Source organism: Anthonomus grandis, chromosome 5 (genome assembly GCF_022605725.1).
Source record: "Anthonomus grandis grandis chromosome 5, icAntGran1.3, whole genome shotgun sequence".
Lineage (NCBI taxonomy): Eukaryota > Metazoa > Arthropoda > Insecta > Coleoptera > Curculionidae > Anthonomus > Anthonomus grandis.
Window position 1 is genome coordinate 19,006,043 of NC_065550.1, and position 22,911 is coordinate 19,028,953.

General features: G+C 30.1%; 1 protein-coding gene across 2 annotated transcripts in view; it reads left to right on the forward strand.

The window, feature by feature from the left end:
• Positions 1-20,476, forward strand: part of LOC126736322 (nose resistant to fluoxetine protein 6) — a 30,822-nt gene extending 10,346 nt beyond the window's left edge. Inside the window, exons 2-13 of one of the 2 annotated variants that reach the window (XM_050440629.1) lie at positions 10,747-10,862; positions 10,912-11,079; positions 12,480-12,655; positions 12,720-12,853; positions 13,726-13,833; positions 14,174-14,344; positions 14,406-14,631; positions 14,748-14,913; positions 14,968-15,047; positions 19,246-19,471; positions 19,527-19,701; positions 19,756-20,474. In XM_050440629.1, the coding sequence (XP_050296586.1) occupies positions 10,747-10,862; positions 10,912-11,079; positions 12,480-12,655; positions 12,720-12,853; positions 13,726-13,833; positions 14,174-14,344; positions 14,406-14,631; positions 14,748-14,913; positions 14,968-15,047; positions 19,246-19,471; positions 19,527-19,701; positions 19,756-20,039 (2,030 nt within the window). In that variant the 3' untranslated portion in view covers positions 20,040-20,474. Of the gene's footprint in view, positions 1-10,746; positions 10,863-10,911; positions 11,080-12,479; positions 12,656-12,719; positions 12,854-13,725; positions 13,834-14,173; positions 14,345-14,405; positions 14,632-14,747; positions 14,914-14,967; positions 15,048-19,245; positions 19,472-19,526; positions 19,702-19,755 lie in introns of both variants that reach the window. The other variant, XM_050440630.1, reaches the window with a different exon arrangement.
• The last annotated feature ends 2,435 nt before the right edge of the window (positions 20,477-22,911 follow it).

Sequence of the window (22,911 nt, forward strand, 5' to 3'; positions counted from 1 at the left end):
TACATCTTACTGTAGTAATCCTGTAGTAATCTTAGACTCTGTTGTTTACCATGTTTGTAAGCGATTTGCCTAGTTGCATTAAATATTGTAAGTCTCCTTTTCGCATATAATTTCAAACTATTTAAGTATATTTCAAACCCTAAAGACTCACCTTCTTCAGTTAGATTTGAGTGCTGTTGCTCTATGGTCAGAAAAAATAAAATGGTTGTAAATATATATAAGTGAAATTCTAAATAGCACACTTTTTATGTATTATACAGGGTGTCCTATAGATAATGAAAAATTATTTAAGAGCAAATTTCTTACAAAAATTAGGTTAAAATAAAATTTAAAGTTAAATTTTCCTAGTCCGAAATTCAAAGACAACCAAGATACAGGGTGATAAACTTAATGTAATTTTTTTGAATTTTCGCGTTTTTTCGTTTTTAACAAAATTTGGCATATGGTTTTTTTCTTAGAAGGCAAATCGTAAAATTATTTTTTTCTTAAATTATGCTATAGAGGGCGCTAGCAGCAACATTTTTGCCAGATCTTGGCCCGCACGAAGTTTAGACTTTAACCCATTAGATTTTTGCATAGGAGAAATTTTTTGAAAATACATTAAACACAAAAGAACAGTAAATGGTAAATATATTAACTTCTGCTGAATCATTACGAAATAAGCAATTATTTTTTAATATTCGGCGATTTTTTACTAAAAATATTTTTAAATGTGTTGAGACAAATGGAACTTTTACTGCCAAATATTTATAATTTTTATTTTTAATTTATCTCTTGTATTTTATCATTCACTCGAAGTGTAATAAAGCAATTTATATAGTCTATAAATGACATTTTTTTTTTATTATTTACACAAGTATAAATTTCTCGAAATGGGTGAACCGTAGGAAAAATGTTTGTATAAAGTATGCCTTTTTTAAGCAAAATGCATATTTTTAATAAAAAATTAAGTTATGCCAAATCTAAAAAGTAACGGAATTAAAAAAAAAACTAAAATGTTCAAGATGTTGCTGGTGATGCCTTCTATGACATTAGGTATTTAAATAATATTAATTTAGAGATTTGCCTTCTAAGAAAAAAAACATGTTTCAAATTTTGTTAAAAAAAAAGAATAAATGCAAAATGTATGGCCAGAATTCAAAAAAATTACATTAAGTTTATCACCCTGTATCTTGATTATCTTTGACTTTCGAACTAGGAAAATTTAACTTTATCAGAAATCTAAAAAACTCAATTCTGTTGTCAAATGTTGATTTATCTTTAGGGTCATGGTTATTTTGATAGGTATATGTTATTTTTATTGTATTTTGTTTTTTTTTCTTAATATCTATGTATAGTATTTGTAAGAGTGAATAAATAAATAAATTTAATATAGTATCATTAATTTTTCCACCATAATAACATATTTCTTAAAATTTTAATACCTACCTTTTTTACAGCGCTTCTTCAAAAATCAAAGACAGTTGAATGAATCAATTTTGTTCATATTGCTGACGTTAGCCTTGTGTTAGCAGTTCCTACTTATAAATGCAACCCACATTACTGTGTCAAGAGCCTTATGCAAATCATAATCTGTATGTATAAAACCTCTTAGTGCTTGGTTTGCTTGACCACGCTGGGATTTAACGATAAATTAGCTCTTATTATTTATTTTCCGATTCTAAATAAGGTTAATTAACTTATAATGAAACTGAATTGAAATGTAGTTGTCTGGGAAAATGTCAGCAGGCAATTCTTTAAATTAATTTCTTTTGATTCAAAAAAATTAAGTTTTGTTTCTTTGAATTTTTTAGAATTTAAGATGTTAATATTAGATGTTTTGATTTTTTGATATTATTCAATAATTTTTAAGAAAAGTTATGAAAATATTTACTTTGCTTTTAAAAATGTTGACTATTTCATTCTGTAGCTCCTTTTTGTAAAATACGCATTGTTTAAAGATTAAAAAAAAACAAACTTTATAAAGTTTGTTTCTTTTTACCAATTTTTTTATATTTAACCAATTTCTATATATCTAATACCAATACGATCAAAACCTCTTGACAGGAAATCAAACTAAATGATTTATGAAAATATGCAACGTTGCCAGAAAGCAACTTTGGCCTAGTAAATTAAGATAAAAAATGATTTATTTTTTGTTTAAAGTAAACTGTGAGCATCATGTGACGCATAAGTGATTTGCTCTTTGGCAATGTTGCATATTAATCGGTGGATGATTACGAGATTTGATTTGATTTAGTTACCGCAGTTGCGTAAAATGTCTCTTATTGTATAATGTGTGCTATTTAAAACATAAAAATATAAATTTGAATTATTATATTCAGTATTATATTCGTATAACCACGCCTATCTCCTATAGGTCCGAAATATAACCTAAACGAACTTATCGGTGATATACAGGGTGTCCCTGTAAATGTAAAAAATCTCTCGGATTCAGGACGAATATAAAAATATAATATGGAACTTTTCTATAAAAAAATTCCTATAGGCCCTCCCTACGAAGATACGGCCTCTAAAAGACGCGGCTGGAAATCGGTTTTTCTTGAATCACTTTTGAAGCAATTGGAATAATTAAATAAAAATTTTACGTGATCAATATTACTGAGGACCTTTTAAAACGGAGTCCTTAAAACATATTTATCATGTTCATTTTACCAGAGGCGGACTAGGTTGTACAATACATTATAATGTGTTCATTTTTAACAATCTGTATGATAAAGACTCTGAAATAATAAATATGAATAGCTTGAACCCTTAACTCAAAAAAAGGCACTCTTGTTCATTATCGATAAAATTAATTGTTTTGGAGAAAAAAAACAGGAATCACTGTTTTATTTTAATTAAAATAACCATGATGTTTTCTTTTTTTCAGCGATGCGACAGTTATTCAAACAACAGAGAAATTCAATTTTAAATTGTTTATTCTGAAAAAGTACATGTTTTTAAAAAATACAGTGTGGTTCTTAAAAAAAACACCTGAAAAAGAATGTTAACGAAACGTTTTAGCATCTTTTTATCTTTTTTGTTTTTCTAAATGCACCATTCCTGCAAACATTTCTATGGTATACAATAAACAAATACCTATCTTTCAAAACTTGCCAACTTTCACGTTGTTAATACATTAATCCTTTATTTCGATAATAATTTATTGATTTTTGGATTTTTTGGTGAATATAATTTGAATTTAGTCGAAATATGGAATTCACGTTTATAGAGTACGCAGATATGCATCTTATGTATGTTCTTGCGTCTTGCAATGAATTGTAATCAAAAAATTTGTATGAAGAAGATTTCCTAATCGCAGCATTCCAAATCAAAAGACATTTCAATGAATTGACCAACGTCTAAGGGAAATTGGTAGACGATTCCACTTATTAAGATGCTATTATTGACTTTCTTTGCTGTAATTTTAGGAAGTTTTGAGAAAAAAAGTACTAATGCTGGTCAGAGAAGAACAGTACGTACGCACGGTAGAACTGGAGGAAAATATTTTAGATGATGTAGCAGATACTCCGTTAACGAGCACTCAAAAATTAGCCGCTCAGCTTAATACACCAAAGACAATAATATCCATATCATCTACAAAAAGTGCATGAACTAACTTCTGAAGTTTTTCCTCGTAGAATACAGTTTGCGAACTAGCTATTATCAGCAGCAAACTAATCCAAACCTCATTAGCGTTATTCTTTTTACCGATGAAGCAGAGTTTACCAAAAATGGTATTGTGAATTTACATAAAGCATTTGCCACTTGCGATCCGCCGTAATATGTATTTTAGCGTTGCTGTAAGGAACCACCTTAATAACGTTTTCCCAAACCTTTGGATAGGTAGCGGAGGATACATTGCCTGGCCTCCTCGGTCTCCCGATCTGACGCCATTGGATTTTTACCTATGGGGTCACCTCAAAGTCTTGGTGTATTAAACTCCTCTCGATACTAGAGAGGAACTTTTACAGATAATCAGGATTCAGTGTGATGTGATAAGGAACAATTCAGGGTTGTTGTGGCGAGTACAACAGTCCATGATTGGTCGTACCCGCGAGTGTATCAGACGTCACGGAGCCCAAGTTGAAACTGGTTATGAAGTTTATAATTATATGTTTCGAATTATTAGCTTCTTTATTTATTACATTCTTTTTTCAGGTTGTTTTTTCGTTTCAAGAAAAATATAGGTTAACATTTTTTTAAACAATTTCGTTAAGATGCCTTTCTAAAGACTACACTGCGTTTTTAAAAAAAATGTTTTTCAGTTTAAACAACTTAAAATGGAACTTCTCTGTTGTTTGAATAACTGTCGCATCTCTGAAAAAAAGAACGCGGTTCATTTGAAAATAAAACAGTGTTTCCTTAACTTTTTTTTCCAAAACGGTTCATTTTATCGATAATGAACAAGAGTGCATTTTTTTAAGTTTAAGGTTCAAGCTATCCATATTTATTATTTCAGAGTCTTTATCATACAGGCTGCATTATATGCATTATAAAAATTTAAGCGTTATAATGTACAACCTAGTCCGCCCCTGGTAAAATAAACAAGGTAAATGTGATTTAAGGACTCCGTTTTAAGAGGTCCTTAGTATTGTTGATCACGTAAAATTTTTATTAAATTAAACCAAGTACCTGCTTCAAAAGTTATTCAAGAAAAACCGATTTTCAGCGGTGTCTTTAAGGGGCCGCGTCTTCGTAGGGAGAGCCTATAATTTTTTTTTTATAGGAAAGTTCCATATTATTTTTTTCCTACTTGAATCCGAGAGATTTCCCATATTTTCCGGGTCATCCTGTATACATATAATATTGTTATGATTCTGATTTGCTCACTAATAAAGCAAAAATTCCCAAAAAAAAGTGACTGAAACATAATAAAAAAAACAATTTCACTAGTTTATTTCTTACATTTTTTTTTGGTCCCATTAATTCTTTTGATGTTTTTTTTTATAATAACTCAACTCTATTGCTACTGCATCTTGGATTGTTTTTGTTGGATGCATTTGTCGGCTGCAAATCAGGAAGGACAAGGACGTTCATTACCATTCTTTCTGTCTGTCTGGCCTATTCACTGTTAAAAATCTCATGCATGAACAAGTAATATTGATGTTTTTGTGTCACTTCCGTGCTACCGTTAAAAGTGAAAACTAGTTTGATAATCGGTTTTGGAATTACTTTCGGAAATACGTGCTTCTAATTGACAATTTTTATTGATTATAAGGACTTATGGTCGGAAACCTGTTTTGTAGTAAGTAACATTGAAGTAACAAGTTATATGCACCTTGAAAAATCGATATATATTAAATCTACAAATCATCATATTATGCATAATAAAGAGTTATATAATAGAATAATAACTCTATTGCGCTAAAACATCCGTTCTACAATACCAAATAATTTTAAGAGTGTATAAATAAACTCTTTCCTAATTATTAAATGGAACGTTAATAGGTATTCATTTTGGGGGTATTATGAACTTAAATTTTGGTTACTAGTATAATTTATTTCTAAATTCATGTTTCTAATTAGGTAATAGTATACTATTAATTCAAGAAATAATTGATTCAGTGTGGAAATAAGTATAATATCGAGGATAACTAATAATATAATATGGTAAAGAAATATTTCAGAAGTTATATAAATGGTCAGTTGTAAAAGTATATTTATTAACTATTAGTAAGACAATATAATAACTTTATATGAACATTGTGTTTTAATGAGGCTACATTTAAAATCAAGTCAAATTACATGGTCGTAATAAAAGTTTATATAATATCCGCACCAATTCTTTAATAGCTACACTTAGCTTATCAAATACGTTGCATGTAACATTTCGTTCGTTATGGTTAAATAAATTGATACCAATTTTATACAAAGGAATAAATTCAATTTATTGAGGACGAAATATCAATTAGCTAAACTTATAAAGAAAATACACAAGGACAGACTTTTCACTAATACCGTGTTCCCTGTAGACCTCCAAAATATCTAAAAATTGCACATTAGCAATACAACTCTTTTTGATCGATCTTGTAAAATTTAACAAAATCCAGTAACTAATGATCATTTAATGTTAGACATATGCCTTAAAGAATTTTTCCCATTGTTGGAAAGCCATGATACGTCTAATTTTTTTAAAGAGATATGCGAAAATTAGAAAGCAATTTACATACACTTATTGTATAAAAAATTAGTAAAAAATGTATTGCCCTAAACATTTTTGAAATCCTACTTAAAAAATGGATTTGGGTAATGTGGGTCTCAGGGGCCTGCAGTTTCCCGAAAGTTCATCTGTGTAATTCTAAGTAAACCCTTTTTCCTAATAATGTCAATGAGGAGTGAAGCAACGGATAAGAAAATTTTTTGACGTTAATTTAAACCCAAAGTAAAAATATTTTTTTACTGAGACATCTCTCAAAATATATTTTTCAAACCATGAATAGGGCTGCCTACTTCTTCATATTCTACTGTTATCTTTCTTCGTTAATGCTTGATTGGGGATATACAACTGACATTTTCTCTCAAAACATTTTTGAAACCATTCTTAAGGCTACTTATTTCTCCATATTCTGCTCTTATCTTTCCTCTTCAATCCTATTTTGTGGACATACAACTGACATTAAACATGTTTTTGGTCTTGAATATAAACCACTGACAATATTTGTTGACTTTAATAATTGAAATAAACAATAAGAAAAAAGTGAAAAAATTTTGAAATTGTTATTTAATTTCCTTCCGATATACAATATTATTCGGAAATTAAATACCTAAGTGTAAAGGTTTTTAATTAACATCTAAGCAACAACAACCCAAATAAGAATAATTCTAGCAAGAAATGTCGCAGGATGAATAGTTTCTCTAATAGTGTTTAAAGACCACTACAACCGAGCTAATATTATTATTATGCCCTTAACATTTCCAATATTCTAAACAAGTGAGCATTGAACAAGACTAGAGAAAATGTCAGTAGGAATAGCGGCTGCCGGCCGGCCAAGGAAAGGATAGCGTGGTAGATGTCCCGGGACAAAGGGATTATAGCAGAATTACCAGATCCCTGTAGACTCAACCGGCATCTATCGCTGTGCCCTAGTTGTGGCATAGGGAGAAAACCGCATAACATTTTATAGGAGAATGCGAAAGCTGGCTTAGGATCAGGAGTGACACTATGACTTGTCCCTTTCTGCTAGGAGAGGAATTAAAGGACCTTAACTGAGAAGGTTTGCTTTCCTTCATTAGGTGGACGCGACTTTTATTGTTCTCCACCTCCTCCTGGAGATCCAACAATAATCACAATCAAGATTCTTTCTTTGGGCCTTTACTTCCTAGTAGGCTGAGAATTATGGGGACCATAATTCATGTTTGTTTCCTTGACTAGACTCAAGGTTGACATGAAATTTGAAAAATGAATACCACTCACCAAGATACAATATTCCAGCCTAAATCTAACCAGAGAAAAATACATGAGTTACACAGACAGAAAATCGATAGAACTACTGAAATTTGGAATAGTACAGCTTCCGGCTAAAAAGCTTCCACAGTTAGTTCAATACGTGAAACAAAGGTCAGTTTATCATCTAGTACAGTGCCCATGCATGTTGTTCAATATATCTAAAGCATCACTCTTTTCCAAAAGGTATAGTAGAGCAATATCGAGTCAATTGCATAATGGATTGAAAATTGTTTTATAAAATTGATGACACTTAAAAAAGGATTCTTATCTTTAAAAAAATATTATTACTAATGTGTTTTTAATTAAATTCTAAATATTTATGTTTGATTAGTTCTTTCCAATTTTTTCGAGAATTCTTTGATGCATAATTTTTACTTTAAAAAATCTGTTCGAATTACTTCTTTGTGGAATCTTATGTTGTGGTGAAAAGTGCACAGTAGCCATAGCCACTATGCAACATAATCCGAGTAATCGAAACCAACATTTTTTCTTTGAATATTTGAATCCTCGACAATGACAATACAACTCTCCAGGTGAAATAGGGATACACGCATTTATGTTGTCTTTTGTCAATTAGACTCAAGAGGGGTATGATACTCTATTGTTTTTCAATCGTTGGAGAGTCCAAAATTATTTATTTCTACGATACAGGATGATGATACCAATATCATCAACTACTAGATTTTTTTTTAATTACTGGTCCCTCTTAATACGAGCACTAATCGTCTAAATAACACAATGCACTGTATCCGAGATAAAGATCTTGACTCTCTATCATAGAGCAACCAGAAACAAAACGAAAAGCTGATATTATTGAGGTGCTTTCTATAAACTTAAATAAGTTTCGTGGGTTACTTAGATATTTGGAAAAATATTTAGGAAAGAGAAGAAATAAGTTTGTTTAAAAATTTTATTGTTAAATAATTATTGTTATTATTTCCTGGTTTTCATTCCACGTGGTTAATTAGGCTAAGAACTATTAAAATCTTTTAGCATTATTTTTTTCCAAAAGGTATAGAATAGCTATCGTGATCGTTTTTTGCAATCGTTGGGGAATCCAAAGACTTGCTATTATACAGGATGATAGTACCATCCATATAACAAAACTATTCAGACAATATCAAAAAATAAATAACTAATTCAGAAACTCTTAAAACCCTATATATTATATTTTAAATCATTATCAACTTTTTTATTTAAAATGCGATACTCACTTACCCGGCCATCATGAAGATCTTTGAAAGTACCTACATATCAGGATGAATCAGAATCTTCTATTTCTCGTAGGTAAATCTATATTAATCCGCTGTAATAAATCACAAAAATCTACGTTTCTATTCACAAGCTTATGTATAAACAAAATCCCCGCAATATTTCGTCCGGTTTCCAAAACCTACATTTAAGCTATTCTCAATTAAAGAATAATAAGGATCAGCAATCAATACAATATCTTAAAACTTTATGCTGAACTGTTCCAATTGACAGGTTATGCACTGCGATAAACATCCCCTACCAGTATCCAATGGAAAGCCACTACAATGTGTCAAAACAAATTCAACCATCTTGGAAGACTTAACTGTGGCGTCATTTAAATGTTCTATGAAGGGCAGATTATCTTGAAAAATTATTCCTAAACCCTTTACTTTAGTTACGTACTGCAGCAATTCACCAACAACACTATTGAGTTGGCCTGTTTAAATTCTTGACTCTCGATCGCCCAGTAAAAAAATCCATTTAGATCTTTATTGCTTAAATTTTTACATAGCCACTTCACTTGATGCTAGCCCGTCATGCTATCAAAAAAATTCAGAATGGAGGTTTACACTTCTAATTTGTTACCTTAATTTTTGCCATATTTTTAAAGCAAAAAACAGAATTTTTTAAGGGCATATTTAAAAGGATGTAAAAAGTTTTGTACATATAAATTTTTTAAGGCGTACATAAGATAAATATAATTACGGAAATTTATTCAAAATTTAAATTTTGAGAAAGATTTGCTGATGGTTTGACGTTCACTGATGAACTAGTATTACTATTATTAACATATTGAGTTTGAAAATATCAGTCAAGTCGAGTCAAAAGTTAATGAAATGAGAAATAATCAATAAAAACAGTTAATTATCATTGAATAAATGTTATTACTGATTCTCTTTAAATAAAATCTGAATAATTATTTTTTTAATAGTTCTTTTGACTTCATTCTTTGATGTGAGATTTTCATAATTTGCGTCATAAACTAACGTCATTCGCCAATTAGTTTTACGTGTTATAAGAAAATTGGTCCCATCAATAAGCGATAGAAGGTTATTAAAACCATGTAACAGGTGTGCTGCGATGCCAAAAATAGCACTAAATTAGCAATTAAAATTAGTCAAAAAATGATTATATTAAAAGGTTAAATATTTTACTACAGATTTTAAGTTGTGTTAATGTTTCGGGATTAATAAAAACCGTTGAATAAATTATTTTTGTATTGGCACAGGTGGAAAATATGTGTATATATGAATAAGGTGTATAAGCTAAATATGTGGGCCCGTAATAGAAGAGAACATATTTTCTGCAAGCAATAATGAAGAAATATTTTATTGCATGTCATTTCTCAATAATTAAGCACCACGTTACTCATTTTAAGAAAAAAAATTACAATTGCGTTCAAATTTATATTGCATACAACCTAAATATCTAACAACCATTATTGTTCATAATGGCCATTTAAATTTCAGTCACTTTGATTTTTTTGTGATATAGCGTGACTGAAGTGTGCAAATGCATATAAATAACTACATAAAAGTGCAAGTCTGTTGCAATTAAAACAAAACTGCATAAAATGCCATAAAAATTGACCAACCCGCAATAGTAAACTATGCTAAAACGAACGAAAAAATATATCCATATCATGCATGCAATAGTAAAATCAGGTATCACGTATTGTGTGATTATTATATACTTAGGTAGCTCCTAATTTTTCTTAATCTAGCCTTGTGTGAAACCAAAATGGTAAGGACTATTTACCTGAAACAAAACTCAGTGTCGTCACGTAAGGTTATATCGCAATAAATCATGAACGAATTTTATGAGCAGTGAATTATCTACGAAGAAACATTGCGGCAATTATTCTTTAATTATAAAGGTCCTCTTAAGAAACTATTTCGTGGGATATGAAATAATATTTATTGTGATTTTAATTACAATTTTATTTATAACTGAAATTAAAAAAAGGCCTTCAAACTCTATTTTTAAACTTCAGAAACAACAACAACAACAAACTCAATTAATTAACTAAAATGTTCAACCTATTTTTCTTTTTATTTAAGTGGAGGATGCCAGCGGAAGATATTCAACGGGCTGGTTCTGGGGAAATCACTATTGGCTTGGATCAAAAAACCTTTGCGATAACATAGAGCCTCTTCCGAACGGTTTTACTATAAAGGTCTGTAATTTGTAACTAAAACTGGTACGAAATTACACATATTTTTCAGAATCGAACCAGAGTTGTACGTACAGCATCAGCAAAGAAATATGAAGCAGACAGTCCGAGTCAAGCAGTAGGATATCAAAAAGGGCCTCTGGTTCATACCTCTGTTCCACCATTTTCTGTTTCCTTTTACATGTTAAGAGTGGATCTGAATTCTAGTTTTACTACTGAGGTAAGTTTAATAAGTTTTATTTTTTTTATGAACATGTTTTTGCAGGTCCGTGCTTACGGAGTAGGTTCTGGTAGTTTGTACCCTGCTCCCCTCCTAAATAGAATCCCATGAAACTTTGAAAAATCAATAAAGATAAATAAAATGTTTATCCTTAAGTTTTAAGGGATTGTATTTTGAGTAAATACATGGACAAATGAAATGCCACTCATGATTTCTGGAAATATCTGTTCACTCTGTCACTCTTTCAACGGCATTTTGGAAATTACTCAAATGACTTTCCTCATTTTAGAAACGCCAAGTGTATCCTAATGCAATATGTTATAAAATAATGAGCTACTCACTGTTGAAGCAATTATCGTTTGCTTGCTTTTTTGGCAGTTATTCTTTTAACTGATGTATTATTAAGATGGCAAACCTCTTAATAATACATACAAGAAGAATGATGTTCAATCGATTTATTCCCCAGATAGTTGACAGCCTTGGTACCAAAACTTTCTAAAATATTTCTTATTCTTCAAGGAAGTATAATAATGGCTTTTGCCTTTTTTTTGCTTTAGCTTTTTTATTAATAGATTTGCTAATAAGTGAATATATTAAGACTCAGATTAAGAAGCAGATCATTCTAAGAATTGTGAACATTTGTCAATTTTTCCTCTATTAGCGTCACTTCTGCTAGTCTTTGGATCCCTGTTCTTTTGTTCCCACTTAACTAATCACCTTTACAATTTTTTTTAAATGGGAAAAAAACAATTGGTTAAATACAGATCTGATTTTTTTATTTTCTATTTTAAAAGAAATTTTGATTCCCTTTATATGCAACTTGTGCCTTTACCAACGTTTCGTTCAAAAAAGAGCGATCCTCAGGGTTTTTGGACGTGGTTTGTTTTTGCACATTTCAAATAATGTAATTTTAATATAAAGAAGCGCAAGTTATTTAAATTTTGCTTCTTCCACATTAACACAGCAATATTAGCTTGAACCGCTTTTTCTTTAATGCTGGTTTTTTTGTAGGAAATGTTTGTAAAAGGTTTATAACCAAGAGTTGGTTAGAAGTCTATGCCGATATCATTTTAAAGAGGCTATCATTTTGTCAAAAATAGGTTTTTTGCTTCTCTAATTTAATTTTTTACGTTATGGGATACTTTATATTAAATAAAGTTAGATTGAAAGTTAAAGAACCTAAAAAAGTTTGATGGGTATTTCTTGTACTTTGAGTTAAAGCATGGTGATTTATTTGAAAACCAAAAAATTAAATCGCAGTGATTATTTTAAATAGGGATCTTATTTCAATGTAAAAATTTGTAATTTCATAAATATTTATATATTTTCTAACTTGTTAGCATAATTAGGTACATATGATATCTTTTAAAATTTAAAATGATGAATAAATATTATTCCAGGAAAGGGTTTTGTCAATTGGCCTTTGTCTACCATACATCTGCCGAGACGAAGATGTTAAGACTATTATGGAAGAGACGTCTGCTGCATCAGATAAAGTTGAAATTGATGTGCTTTCGGTGAAATCACATCACAACAGATACAATATCATGCAAGACAGAACATTTCTGGCCTTATGGTAAAGTGATATATTACAAATCTTCTAATCTACCAGGAAATTATTATATATGTTTTAATTCTAGTGTCGCAACAGTTTTTATGGCTTGTTGTTTAACTGTAGGCACTTTATTTGATTATTATTTGGAATATCAAAAAAGCAAGCAAGTTACAACAATAACACAACGATTCTCTGTACCTAGCTTAAAGTCGACAAATGGTAAGATATAGATTTTGATTCAATAAATGTTTTTTTTTTTAATTTTCAGCTAATGTTATGGAAGATTTTAAAATCCCATAGCTCGTTTTTTTTCGTCGCCATATTTATTATTCAAAAATTCATGACATACATATTTTGTTTTCACTCTTCATGGGAAATAGTTTTCATATGGGATCGATCATACATGATTTTAATCAGCGTCTACATATACCAAATTACATCTATATTATTTATATACAGGGTGTTACAAAATTCGGTGCAAATATTTTAAGAGCGTATTGTTGTAGTTAAAATGAGACTTTTTTATTCTATAAATATGTGTCCTAAAATGCACCCCCTCACAGCTATAGCCCGCGCAAATTGCTTGAAGAAAATCGATCATTTAGAACACTGACTACAGTTATACGTCAAATCTTTTGAAAATTTGCAAGTCCTAATTGTTTTGAGTCCTTTTGATATTTTTCATCCCGAAAAGTGCTGTAAACCCAATTTTAGGAAAAGATTCAGAGGGGCTTACCCTTTTAATGGCCCATATCTTATGTTTTTGAAAATGTAGAACACCTTCTAATTAGCCATGAAAAAATTTAAAATTATCGTTTTTTGCATTTCTGGATTCAATCATGGAAAATTCATATGATTTGACAAAAAATAAAACAGTCACAGCTCATTTCATTTTTTCTAATTTAATAATCAATTTAAATAATTTAATCTTTATTTAGCAAAAAGCTATATAGATAGATTAATTGTATGCATTTTAGGACACATGTTTATAGGAAAAAAAGTCTTATTTTACCTTCAACAATACGCTCATAAAATAATTGCACCCAATTTTATATCACCCCGCATAGTCTTATATAAATTACATTTTATAGGAAAATCGGGTATTTACGTAGTAAATACCAGCGATGGTAATAATAATGGAAACTCAGTAGAGGTAAACGATAGAGATTCTTCGTCGCCCTCACGCGAATCCGTGACAAGTATGTACCTATTATTCATTAATGGTTTTATAGTTTGATTTTCACTAATTTTCGGATTGTCAGTTTAACTTTCGTTTTTATACAGTTTTCTTTTCTTGTCGTGGTTTATAACCAAATATTTATTTACTAATTAAATGTGTTAATATACTAACATAGCACTTCGTGTTTACTTATTCATTATCATCAGTTTAACCATAAATGTAAAGGTGATCTCTAACCACAACCATGGCCATCATGGCTGAAAGGCATCTTTGCGAGGGCTCATATTGTGTTCTTTAAAGCAACTTTTCAAAAATATCCCAAAATAAAAATAAAAAAACCTTGTACTTTTAATTTTTAGGACTAATATTAAGAGAATTCCTTTTATCATTTTCGGTAAGAGCAAACTTAAAAACTATCTGTGATCAATCGGTTGGTAGCGATACAATTCCAGTTTTACACGGATTGAAATCCATCAGTATGGCTTGGGTTATTCTAGGACACACGTGCATTGTTGCATTTAAATATTCTGGTAATTTAAATTTTTCTTCTGCTAAAAATTAAAAAATAATTCTAGGGCTATAAAATTTTAGATAATATGGAATATAGAAAAGTCGTCCAAAAAGAGTTCTGGTTCCAGACCATTTCCAATGGAGCATTTAGCGTAGACACATTTTTCTTCACCAGCGGCTTACTTGTGTCATTTCTGTATTTTAGAACAAACGCTAAAGGAAAACTTGACCCCTTATCTAAAGGCAAAAATGGATTTGTAGCAGGGCTTTTCCATTTTATGGGACTGATGTGCTATAGACTGGCGAGGTATGGTTTATAATATTTATTTGTTAAAGTTGGTTCTACTCCTTTTTAGACTGAAGCAAAAGGACCATTGCATATTATAAACATTTTTTGAGGTATATATAAAACAATTTTTTCAGGCTTTCTACACCTTACGTATTTTCACTTGGAGTCACTGAAGTTACCATGAAATGGTTTTACTACAACTCAGTTTTTGAACCACCAACTCAGGATCATATCAACTGCCCTAACTATTGGTGGAGAAATGTCTTATATATTAATACCCTGTTTCCTGTAAACGAAATGGTACGTATAAGCGAAGTCGTTTACGCTAATGACTTTAATAAACATTAATTTTAGTGCATGCTATGGAGTTGGTACATCTCTGATGACACACAGTTCTATGCAGTTGGGGCAATAATTTTAATCTTAGCTACTAGGTAAGATATTGCAAGTAGAATGTCTGGGCAGTTCCTACATCAAATTGAGCAAGAGGTATAAAATTCGAAGGTTTTAACACTTACTCAAAAGCCATTGTAAATGACTCGTTACATATAGGATCACCTATTAGATTTCGTTTTAATGATTTAAAATAACTTTCACGACAACTAAGACTTTTCCCATAGGCACCTTTAGAGATTTTGACAAAAATATCCTCAAACCATAATTTAATAATTATAATTAATTTGCGATTCTTATTATAACTTCTAATTTCATGACTTATTTTAAACTAGACTAATTGGTTTCTAAGATCTGGAAGAGTTTCTATAATTAACAATTTTTTTCCTGTGTTAGACGAGAAGTCATTTCTAATTTAATTAGTCACGTTTTTAGTCTAATTTAACTTCTTATACTAAATCATTTTAAGAATTTATCGTAAGATCTTTAAGGTATTTATAGAACTTGTTTCAAAAGTTTTAACTTCTATTTTGATACAATTTATTGCAAAAGTTTGTACTCTTGGCATTCCAAAAAATTAAAATATCTTTTTTAGGGAGAGCCGTAACTAAAACGTAACTCCGTTTAATTAAAATATTACAAATTGTAATTGATAAAAAGGAAACTGGTGTGTTACAAAATAGTAGATAACATTTATTCTATATACTTTTTATTCCACCTCCTTGTCTAACTCTCTATAAATTGTGAACAATAAAAAAACTCTTATAATAGGAATAAAAAATCAGAAATATACACCACCTTAAATAGTACATTTTTAAATAATAACCGGGGGATTGATGGGGAGGCAATGCGCTTGTTCAATGGCCACCCCATTATCTCATTCCCTTGATCTTACGCCTTTACGCGATTTCAGTTTTATGTAAGATTTTGTATACTATAATAGTTCGAAATAAATATTGGGATTTCAAAAACTTTAATATAAAACATTTTTTAAAAATATAATTTTTTTAATCGTAAAAAGTGCATTTGTGAGGGAGGTAGACATTGAAAATTGAAGTTAAATTTCTTAAAATATTATAAGTGGAAAAAGTGTTGTTTTCGTATTTGAATGATTTTTTTATCTATTTGATTAAAAAGACAAAACCGGTTAAAAATGCTTTCGAAAAGCAAGGGTTAAATAAAAAATTTATAAGTGATAAAAAGTTAGGTAAACCACCATTTTCAAACCACCCAGTATATATTCGCAATAAATCTCAACCCTATCACTAAGCATGTCGAGTCGTGAAAAGTGTAATTGTAACATCCTGTATATAAGCCTAAATATTTATTTTATTTACAATTTTAAAAAAAGAACCAGACTGGAATCACTTCTGTAAACTTTAAATAAAAATAGTTTCACCACTTCACTAAAACTCTGCTGTTATACAGGGTGTTACAGAATAAGATGCTGATCCTTAAGGATGTTAATCCTTAGGTAAATGGAAGAAGAAAAGTTCAAATAAAGCTATGTCCTAAACTCCTTAACTTTTGAGCTACAGAGTGTTGAAAGTTGTAACCCTTAGAACCAAATTTAGAAGACCCTGTCTAAAATTTTTAGAACCGATTAAAGTACCGCTAGACTTCTAGAATTACAGTTATACATGCATACGTTTACATACGTTTATGTTTTTACATATATTTATAAAATCAATATATTTTTTTACTAATAAATTGACCATGCATAAAAATGTTTTTATTTTTTTCCCCTGTAATTATATGTCGGACGAAAAAAAATAAAGATCAAATTATATTTTGTAGAGTGATGGCCATATTCTGGGATTTTGTTTATTAGGTGAAGATAAAAATAGGTCTTATTTCTCCAGAAAATTCTTTATTTTATTTTGTGACGACCAGTTTCGCGATTACAAAACCTATCGCATCTTGTCGAGGACTAAAAATGAAAAAAAAAGGGTGAGGGCGGGGTTAATGCATTAGGGCCGGTCACATATTATTTTAAAAGAACTAAGGTACTAACATTAGTTAAAACGAAAATTGTCACATATACTATGACTAAGAGACGACACATATTTCTTTAAAATTTTCAAAATTCCTTTAAAATACAAATACACTTTGAAAAGATTTCTTTAAAAAACATACACCTGACGACACAGTTGAAAGGAAATGAAAACAATTCAAAAATCATAATAATTTTCATTTTCCTTCAAAAGGAACAAGTGGAGGCACCTAGTTAAAACTTAGAAAACTTTATAAAAAAATTTTTTTGTATATAAATTTTTTTTTTTAAATAATTTTGTTGATAAATTTTGTAATCGCAAAGCCGGTCGTCACAAAATAAAAATAGGAATTTTATGGAGAAATAAGACATTCACATTTTTACATTCACCTTATAAAGATCTAGTTGGCGCGAAAATGCATGGGGATTATAAAAATAGTTTTTATTTTACGGAAAAGCAGTGGCGTCCATATTTTTTAAAAATATCTAGTCTTCGTTCTTGTACGGCCGCCACTGGTTAAACCTTAAAAAATCTCCTACATCAACAAATGGCTGTTGATCCTCAGTGGGTGTGTCCTAAATTTCAGAAACATATCTAGGAAGTTAATAAAGTTATGATGAAGAAAAAATTAAGGGGTTTAGGACAGCTTTATTTGAACTTTTCTTCTTTAAATTACCGGAGTAACACCCTTAAGGATCAGCATCTTATTCTGTAACACCCTACATAAATCTCTACAAGTAAGAAAGATATAAATATCTTCTGATAAAGAAGATTAAAACTAACGAAAATGCCTTAAATGGCTACAATTAAAAAAAAAAACTTCTAAGAACTTCGTTTCTATACGTTGATGTCTTGTGAAGTTAAATGGAACCTAAATAGCTTTGTATAGTAACTGGATAATTATTGTTTCGCGTCTATTAGGCTTACATTTAAAACCAATCAAATAAGAAAGTATTCTTACATAAAAATAGATTTGAATTTGACTTCTACATGTAAAAAAACAAATACAGTTATACAGTTACCACAGTTTTTTGCATTTCTTAGTTTGATGGAGTATTCAAAGATTTAGGTCTGAGTATTCAGTCAAAGCTCAAAATCAAAAAGGTAAAATTCTAGCAACTGAGAAATTATTATAATTATATAAATTAAATTATTATAATTTATAAATAAATATAGCAAGAAATACATAGGACAAAAAATCAAGTATTACCTGGTTTAAGGAACATAAACTCCTGGACAAAAATTATCGCAGCACTTGATTTTTAGAGATTTTTTTTTTAAATAAAGATAAAAAAAATTAATAAGCATTGTTAACTATGCATTATTTATTAACAAAAAAAAAATATTCTATTTAACGAAATTTAAGTAACTAAATTCAATACAAGGAAAAAACATCGATTTTCACTAACTTCAATTTTGATACAAAAATAAAACAATAGACATAAAACAATAACGAATTCTTTATATCGTGTATTGCCACCTCTAGCTGCAATGACCGCTTAAAGTCTTAGCCGCATTCCCCGTATCAAATTTTGAAAACTTTCCTGCGGAATGTTTGCCCACTCCTCATGAGCAGCATGTTCCATGATAGAGCATAAACATAGTTTTTGTCCAGTTCTGCTTTTTGTATGAGAAAAGATATATAACTGTTTTAACTGATATTTATTTTTATTTAAATTTTCTTGACAAAATAATCAGTGGTGAGATAATTTTGTCCAGGAGTTATTATATAGTACATGTGAAGGATAGTAGGGTGGAGAAGTGTAGTGTATCTGAGCATATCTTAAATACTGGGCATTTCATTGCCTTTATTTCTTTTCAGTCTTTGCTACTTTACAAGGCGAAAGTTTAAAATCGAAAAGGTGTATCCCTCCACAGATTTTAATAATCTGTATATTTTATTCTATAATTTTTTTAAATTGGAAAAACTATAAGGCGGAAAAGAGTTACTCGTTTTCGTTTTTCTCCTCACAAACAACAACGGCTACAAGGATTTTTCAAACTTTTAGACCTGGGATCGTAGATTGACTTGAAAGTTTAATTACAAATTATGAGATACAAAAAATGTTTCACATAAGACAAATAAGGGTCCATTCCATAAAGTTCGTAGTATCACATTTTAGGTGTTCATGACTGAGACATTCATTGGTCAGTTTTATGTATAGTGGTAATATTTTTGTTTTCAATTTTAATCTCATGTTCTTTTCTGAAGAGTTCTCAGTGTATAACATATTTTTTTTAACAGTCACTTCAAGAGCGCAGCCGCCTTGCTAGTAATTTTCTCAGCAAGTTCCTGGCTGACAACCGGTTATATAGCTTATAGCAATAGCCACGTTCCCGGCTCAGATGACCCTTTGGCCTTGTTCGATAAAATCTATGACAAACCTTGGACAAGACTTGGTCCATATTTAATAGGAATGTGCGTCGGTTGGTTACTGTTCAAAAAAGATTGCCGCATTCCTATGTCCAAGGTAATCTATAAAACTCACGTTTGAAAAAACTTTTTACATAATTAATATTTTTTAGATCACCATAACAATAGGATGGCTCTCCTCCTTGGGACTTCTATTAGCATTAGTTTACGGTTTGTATGAAGCAAATTTATCGCCTGTTGCAGGAGCGGCATATAGTTCCCTCAGTCACTCAGCATGGGCTATAGGATTGGCCTGGATTGTTGTAGCATGTGTCACTGGATATGGAGGTATTTTAAGTCTTTAGAGACCTATGACAATGACCAATAAATACATTTTTACAGGTATTATAAATAAGATTCTCTCCCTCCCAGTTCTGTATCCATTTAGCCGAGTAACATACTGCGCCTACTTAGTACATCCTTTGCTCATAAGAGGTATGGTAATGAGCATGGATAGCCCACTCCATCTGGGAAGGATTCCTACCATTATTATCTTCATGGGACAAGCAGTGGCGTCGTATATTTTATCATTTGTATTATCTTTAGCATTCGAAGCACCAGCAGTATCAATGTTAAGGATAATCTCCAAAGTAGTTGCCCATAAAAAACAAAGTTCTAGAGTGTGACTACCCTTATTTATTTTAAAGAATTCAAAAATGTTTGTCGTGTGATAGGTTTAGGTATAAACAAAAATAAATTCTGGTCAGCTTGGCAATGCGACATAGCATATAATTTATGTGGTTACAACTTCTTACATTCTCTTTTCTGCACTATAGTATTGAACAGCAGTAGTTTCTAATTTATTATTAGATTAGTAGATACTTAGAAAATCTACCTCCAAATTTATTTTATTGTCAGTCATCCCATACTTCATAATTTTTTATAGATTAACATAGATGTAGAATCAGTTTTATTTGAAAATAAGTTCTAATCTATAAGATTATTTTGATTGAAAAATAATCACAGTGCATTTACATAAAAAACCAAAGATAGCCACTATTAATAAATTAGGAGTTATATTCTCTTAAAACTGATAAGTCTTTAGTCATAAGGTTTTTTTATATTTTTGTACATATATTTTAATTAATTAGTTAGTAAATAAACGTATCTTGCCGAAAATGTTCTCTTTTAATATTACTTATTAAGGATTAGTTGATTTAGTATGGTTGGAACCTTTGGTGTTCACTAAAATTACAAAAAAGTTTTATCACTAACCAAAACTCTTCATTAACAAATAAAAATTTTGCAAAACACGTGTCAGAATAAAATAAAGATCTTTTTGTTAGAGGTAAAACAACTGTTTTATGCTTGGAAGATCATATACAGGCTATAGGGGCTAGCTATATAGGCATATATATGCTACATGGAAGTGAGTAAAGACGATGATTATAAAGAACACTTCGAAACGTTTTTCATATATTAAAATTTTGTAAGTATTTTAGGTTTTAACACACCTATACTGACTTTTTAATGCTGTTTTTTATATGTTTCTTTGTAATAAAGTGTAGTTTCTAACGCAGTAATTAAATTCGACGTATCGCCTCAAGTGGTTTACTTAAGTCATGACATATATGACGCACCTCGTATTAGTGGAGATACTATTCTTATTAAGATAGATATTGTATTAAAGCACCATGGAGAAATTTTTAACTGTTGCAAAAATAAGGATTTCACAAATTTTTGCTGTATTTTCCACCTAGAAGCAGTAGTATTTGCCACACTAGCTGTATGGAAAGATGTCAACAAATTATAAAATTTTATGTTCGTTCGTTTGTCAAACATCATATAATAACTGTGATGAAAAATATTTGGCTTTCCAACAGGAAATATAGAGGAACTTCAGAAGAGCAACACAGACAAGGATTGACATATAAAACGTCTTCAGCGAAATAGTAAGGTTCTTGAAGCAGAAAATTCTTTTGCTAAGCAGCTAGAAACATTAACCTAAAATAATACTGAATTGCAAACAAATTGGATGTAAAGGCAGGGAGATAGATAATATTGCTAAAATCTATTACTGAATTAAATCACGATCTGGAAATAAGGATCAATGAATTAACGGCTTTGAACAAAAATATGGTGATAGCGATTGAGACTTTAGAATAAAATAATCATGCATATTTTAAGGAAATCAAAGATCTACAACTTTAATTATTTAAAATTCAAGCAGATTTTAAAGCAAAACAAGTTAAGGATCAGTCAAGTGCAAAAGACCTTCAAACACAAATAAAAGTTCACACACAAAAAAAGACATCAATCTGAGCTCTAGAAATGGACAATCAGTACTACCCTTGTGAAATCAAAACGTTGCAGGATAAAATTAAAATACTGGAAGAGGTGACTAAATCAGAACCAGAAAGGGAAGATAATACATTGGAGACATCTACATCGACACCTAAGCTGGATACTAAAGAGAAACTCTTGATTCTTTGTGACGAATCGGGGAGAGGATTAAACACGATCTGGGTAGATAAGCTAAAACGTAGGTTTAGTATCCAATGCATTATTAAACCTGGTGCTCCATATGTGAATGTGATCGCTAATATTGATGTGTTAGTTAAGGCCTTTACAAAAATTGATTATCTCGGCGGGTTTCAATAATTTTCAACACGGCAAAATTCTAAAAGTTAAAATAGTCAAATAGTTCTAAAGAGCTATTTGGGATAAAATAAAATTTTGCACGCATACTAATATTATATTTCTAGACCATCCCTTTATTAGGAACTTTGTTTATGCTAATAAAGTACAAAAGTTTAATGAAAGGTTTTATCAAATTATTGATAGGGTTAATCATGTGTCTGAAGGGTTAATTTCATTTCTAAATACTTTAAATGTAAAAGGTTAACAAACAGTTAGATTAATAGTTATAACGGACATTGTCATAAACAAATTACTTTCATTAACAAACGATTCTAAGAATAAAAATTTAATTTTTGTACCTTTAACAACCAGAAAAGAATGTCTTATTTTTTTGCACCATACGGAAAATCATAAGACAACTAAAAATACTGACCCAATTGATCTAACGATATATCTCTCTCATCCGAGCCCTCAACTCAAGCTTCAGCCAGGCATATCAATAACAGTTTTACGATAACATCATTAAACGTGGATGATTTGAGTATTCTAATAGAAAGCTTAAATTATCCCAACAATGGTCTTGATATGTGAACACTGGTTGAAGCCACATGAACATTGGACAGTCTTACGCGGGGGTGAAACCTACCCTTGAAATTTTAAAGCGGAATAGAGGTCAAGTAATACGTCATTTTAAAGGTCACTTAGTGAAGTAAAGCCTGATTTTTTATAAAAAATCCCTTTTAAAACCCTTCTAATTTTTTATAAGAAATCTAATGTTAAACAAATTTTTCAATTTGTTTAAATTTAATTTTGTTAAATCAATTTTTATTTAATGTACTCAGTACTCATACATTTATGCTTAGCAGTCTTAATACGCAAAATAACACCAAATATTATTACAATAGTACTTTGAGAATA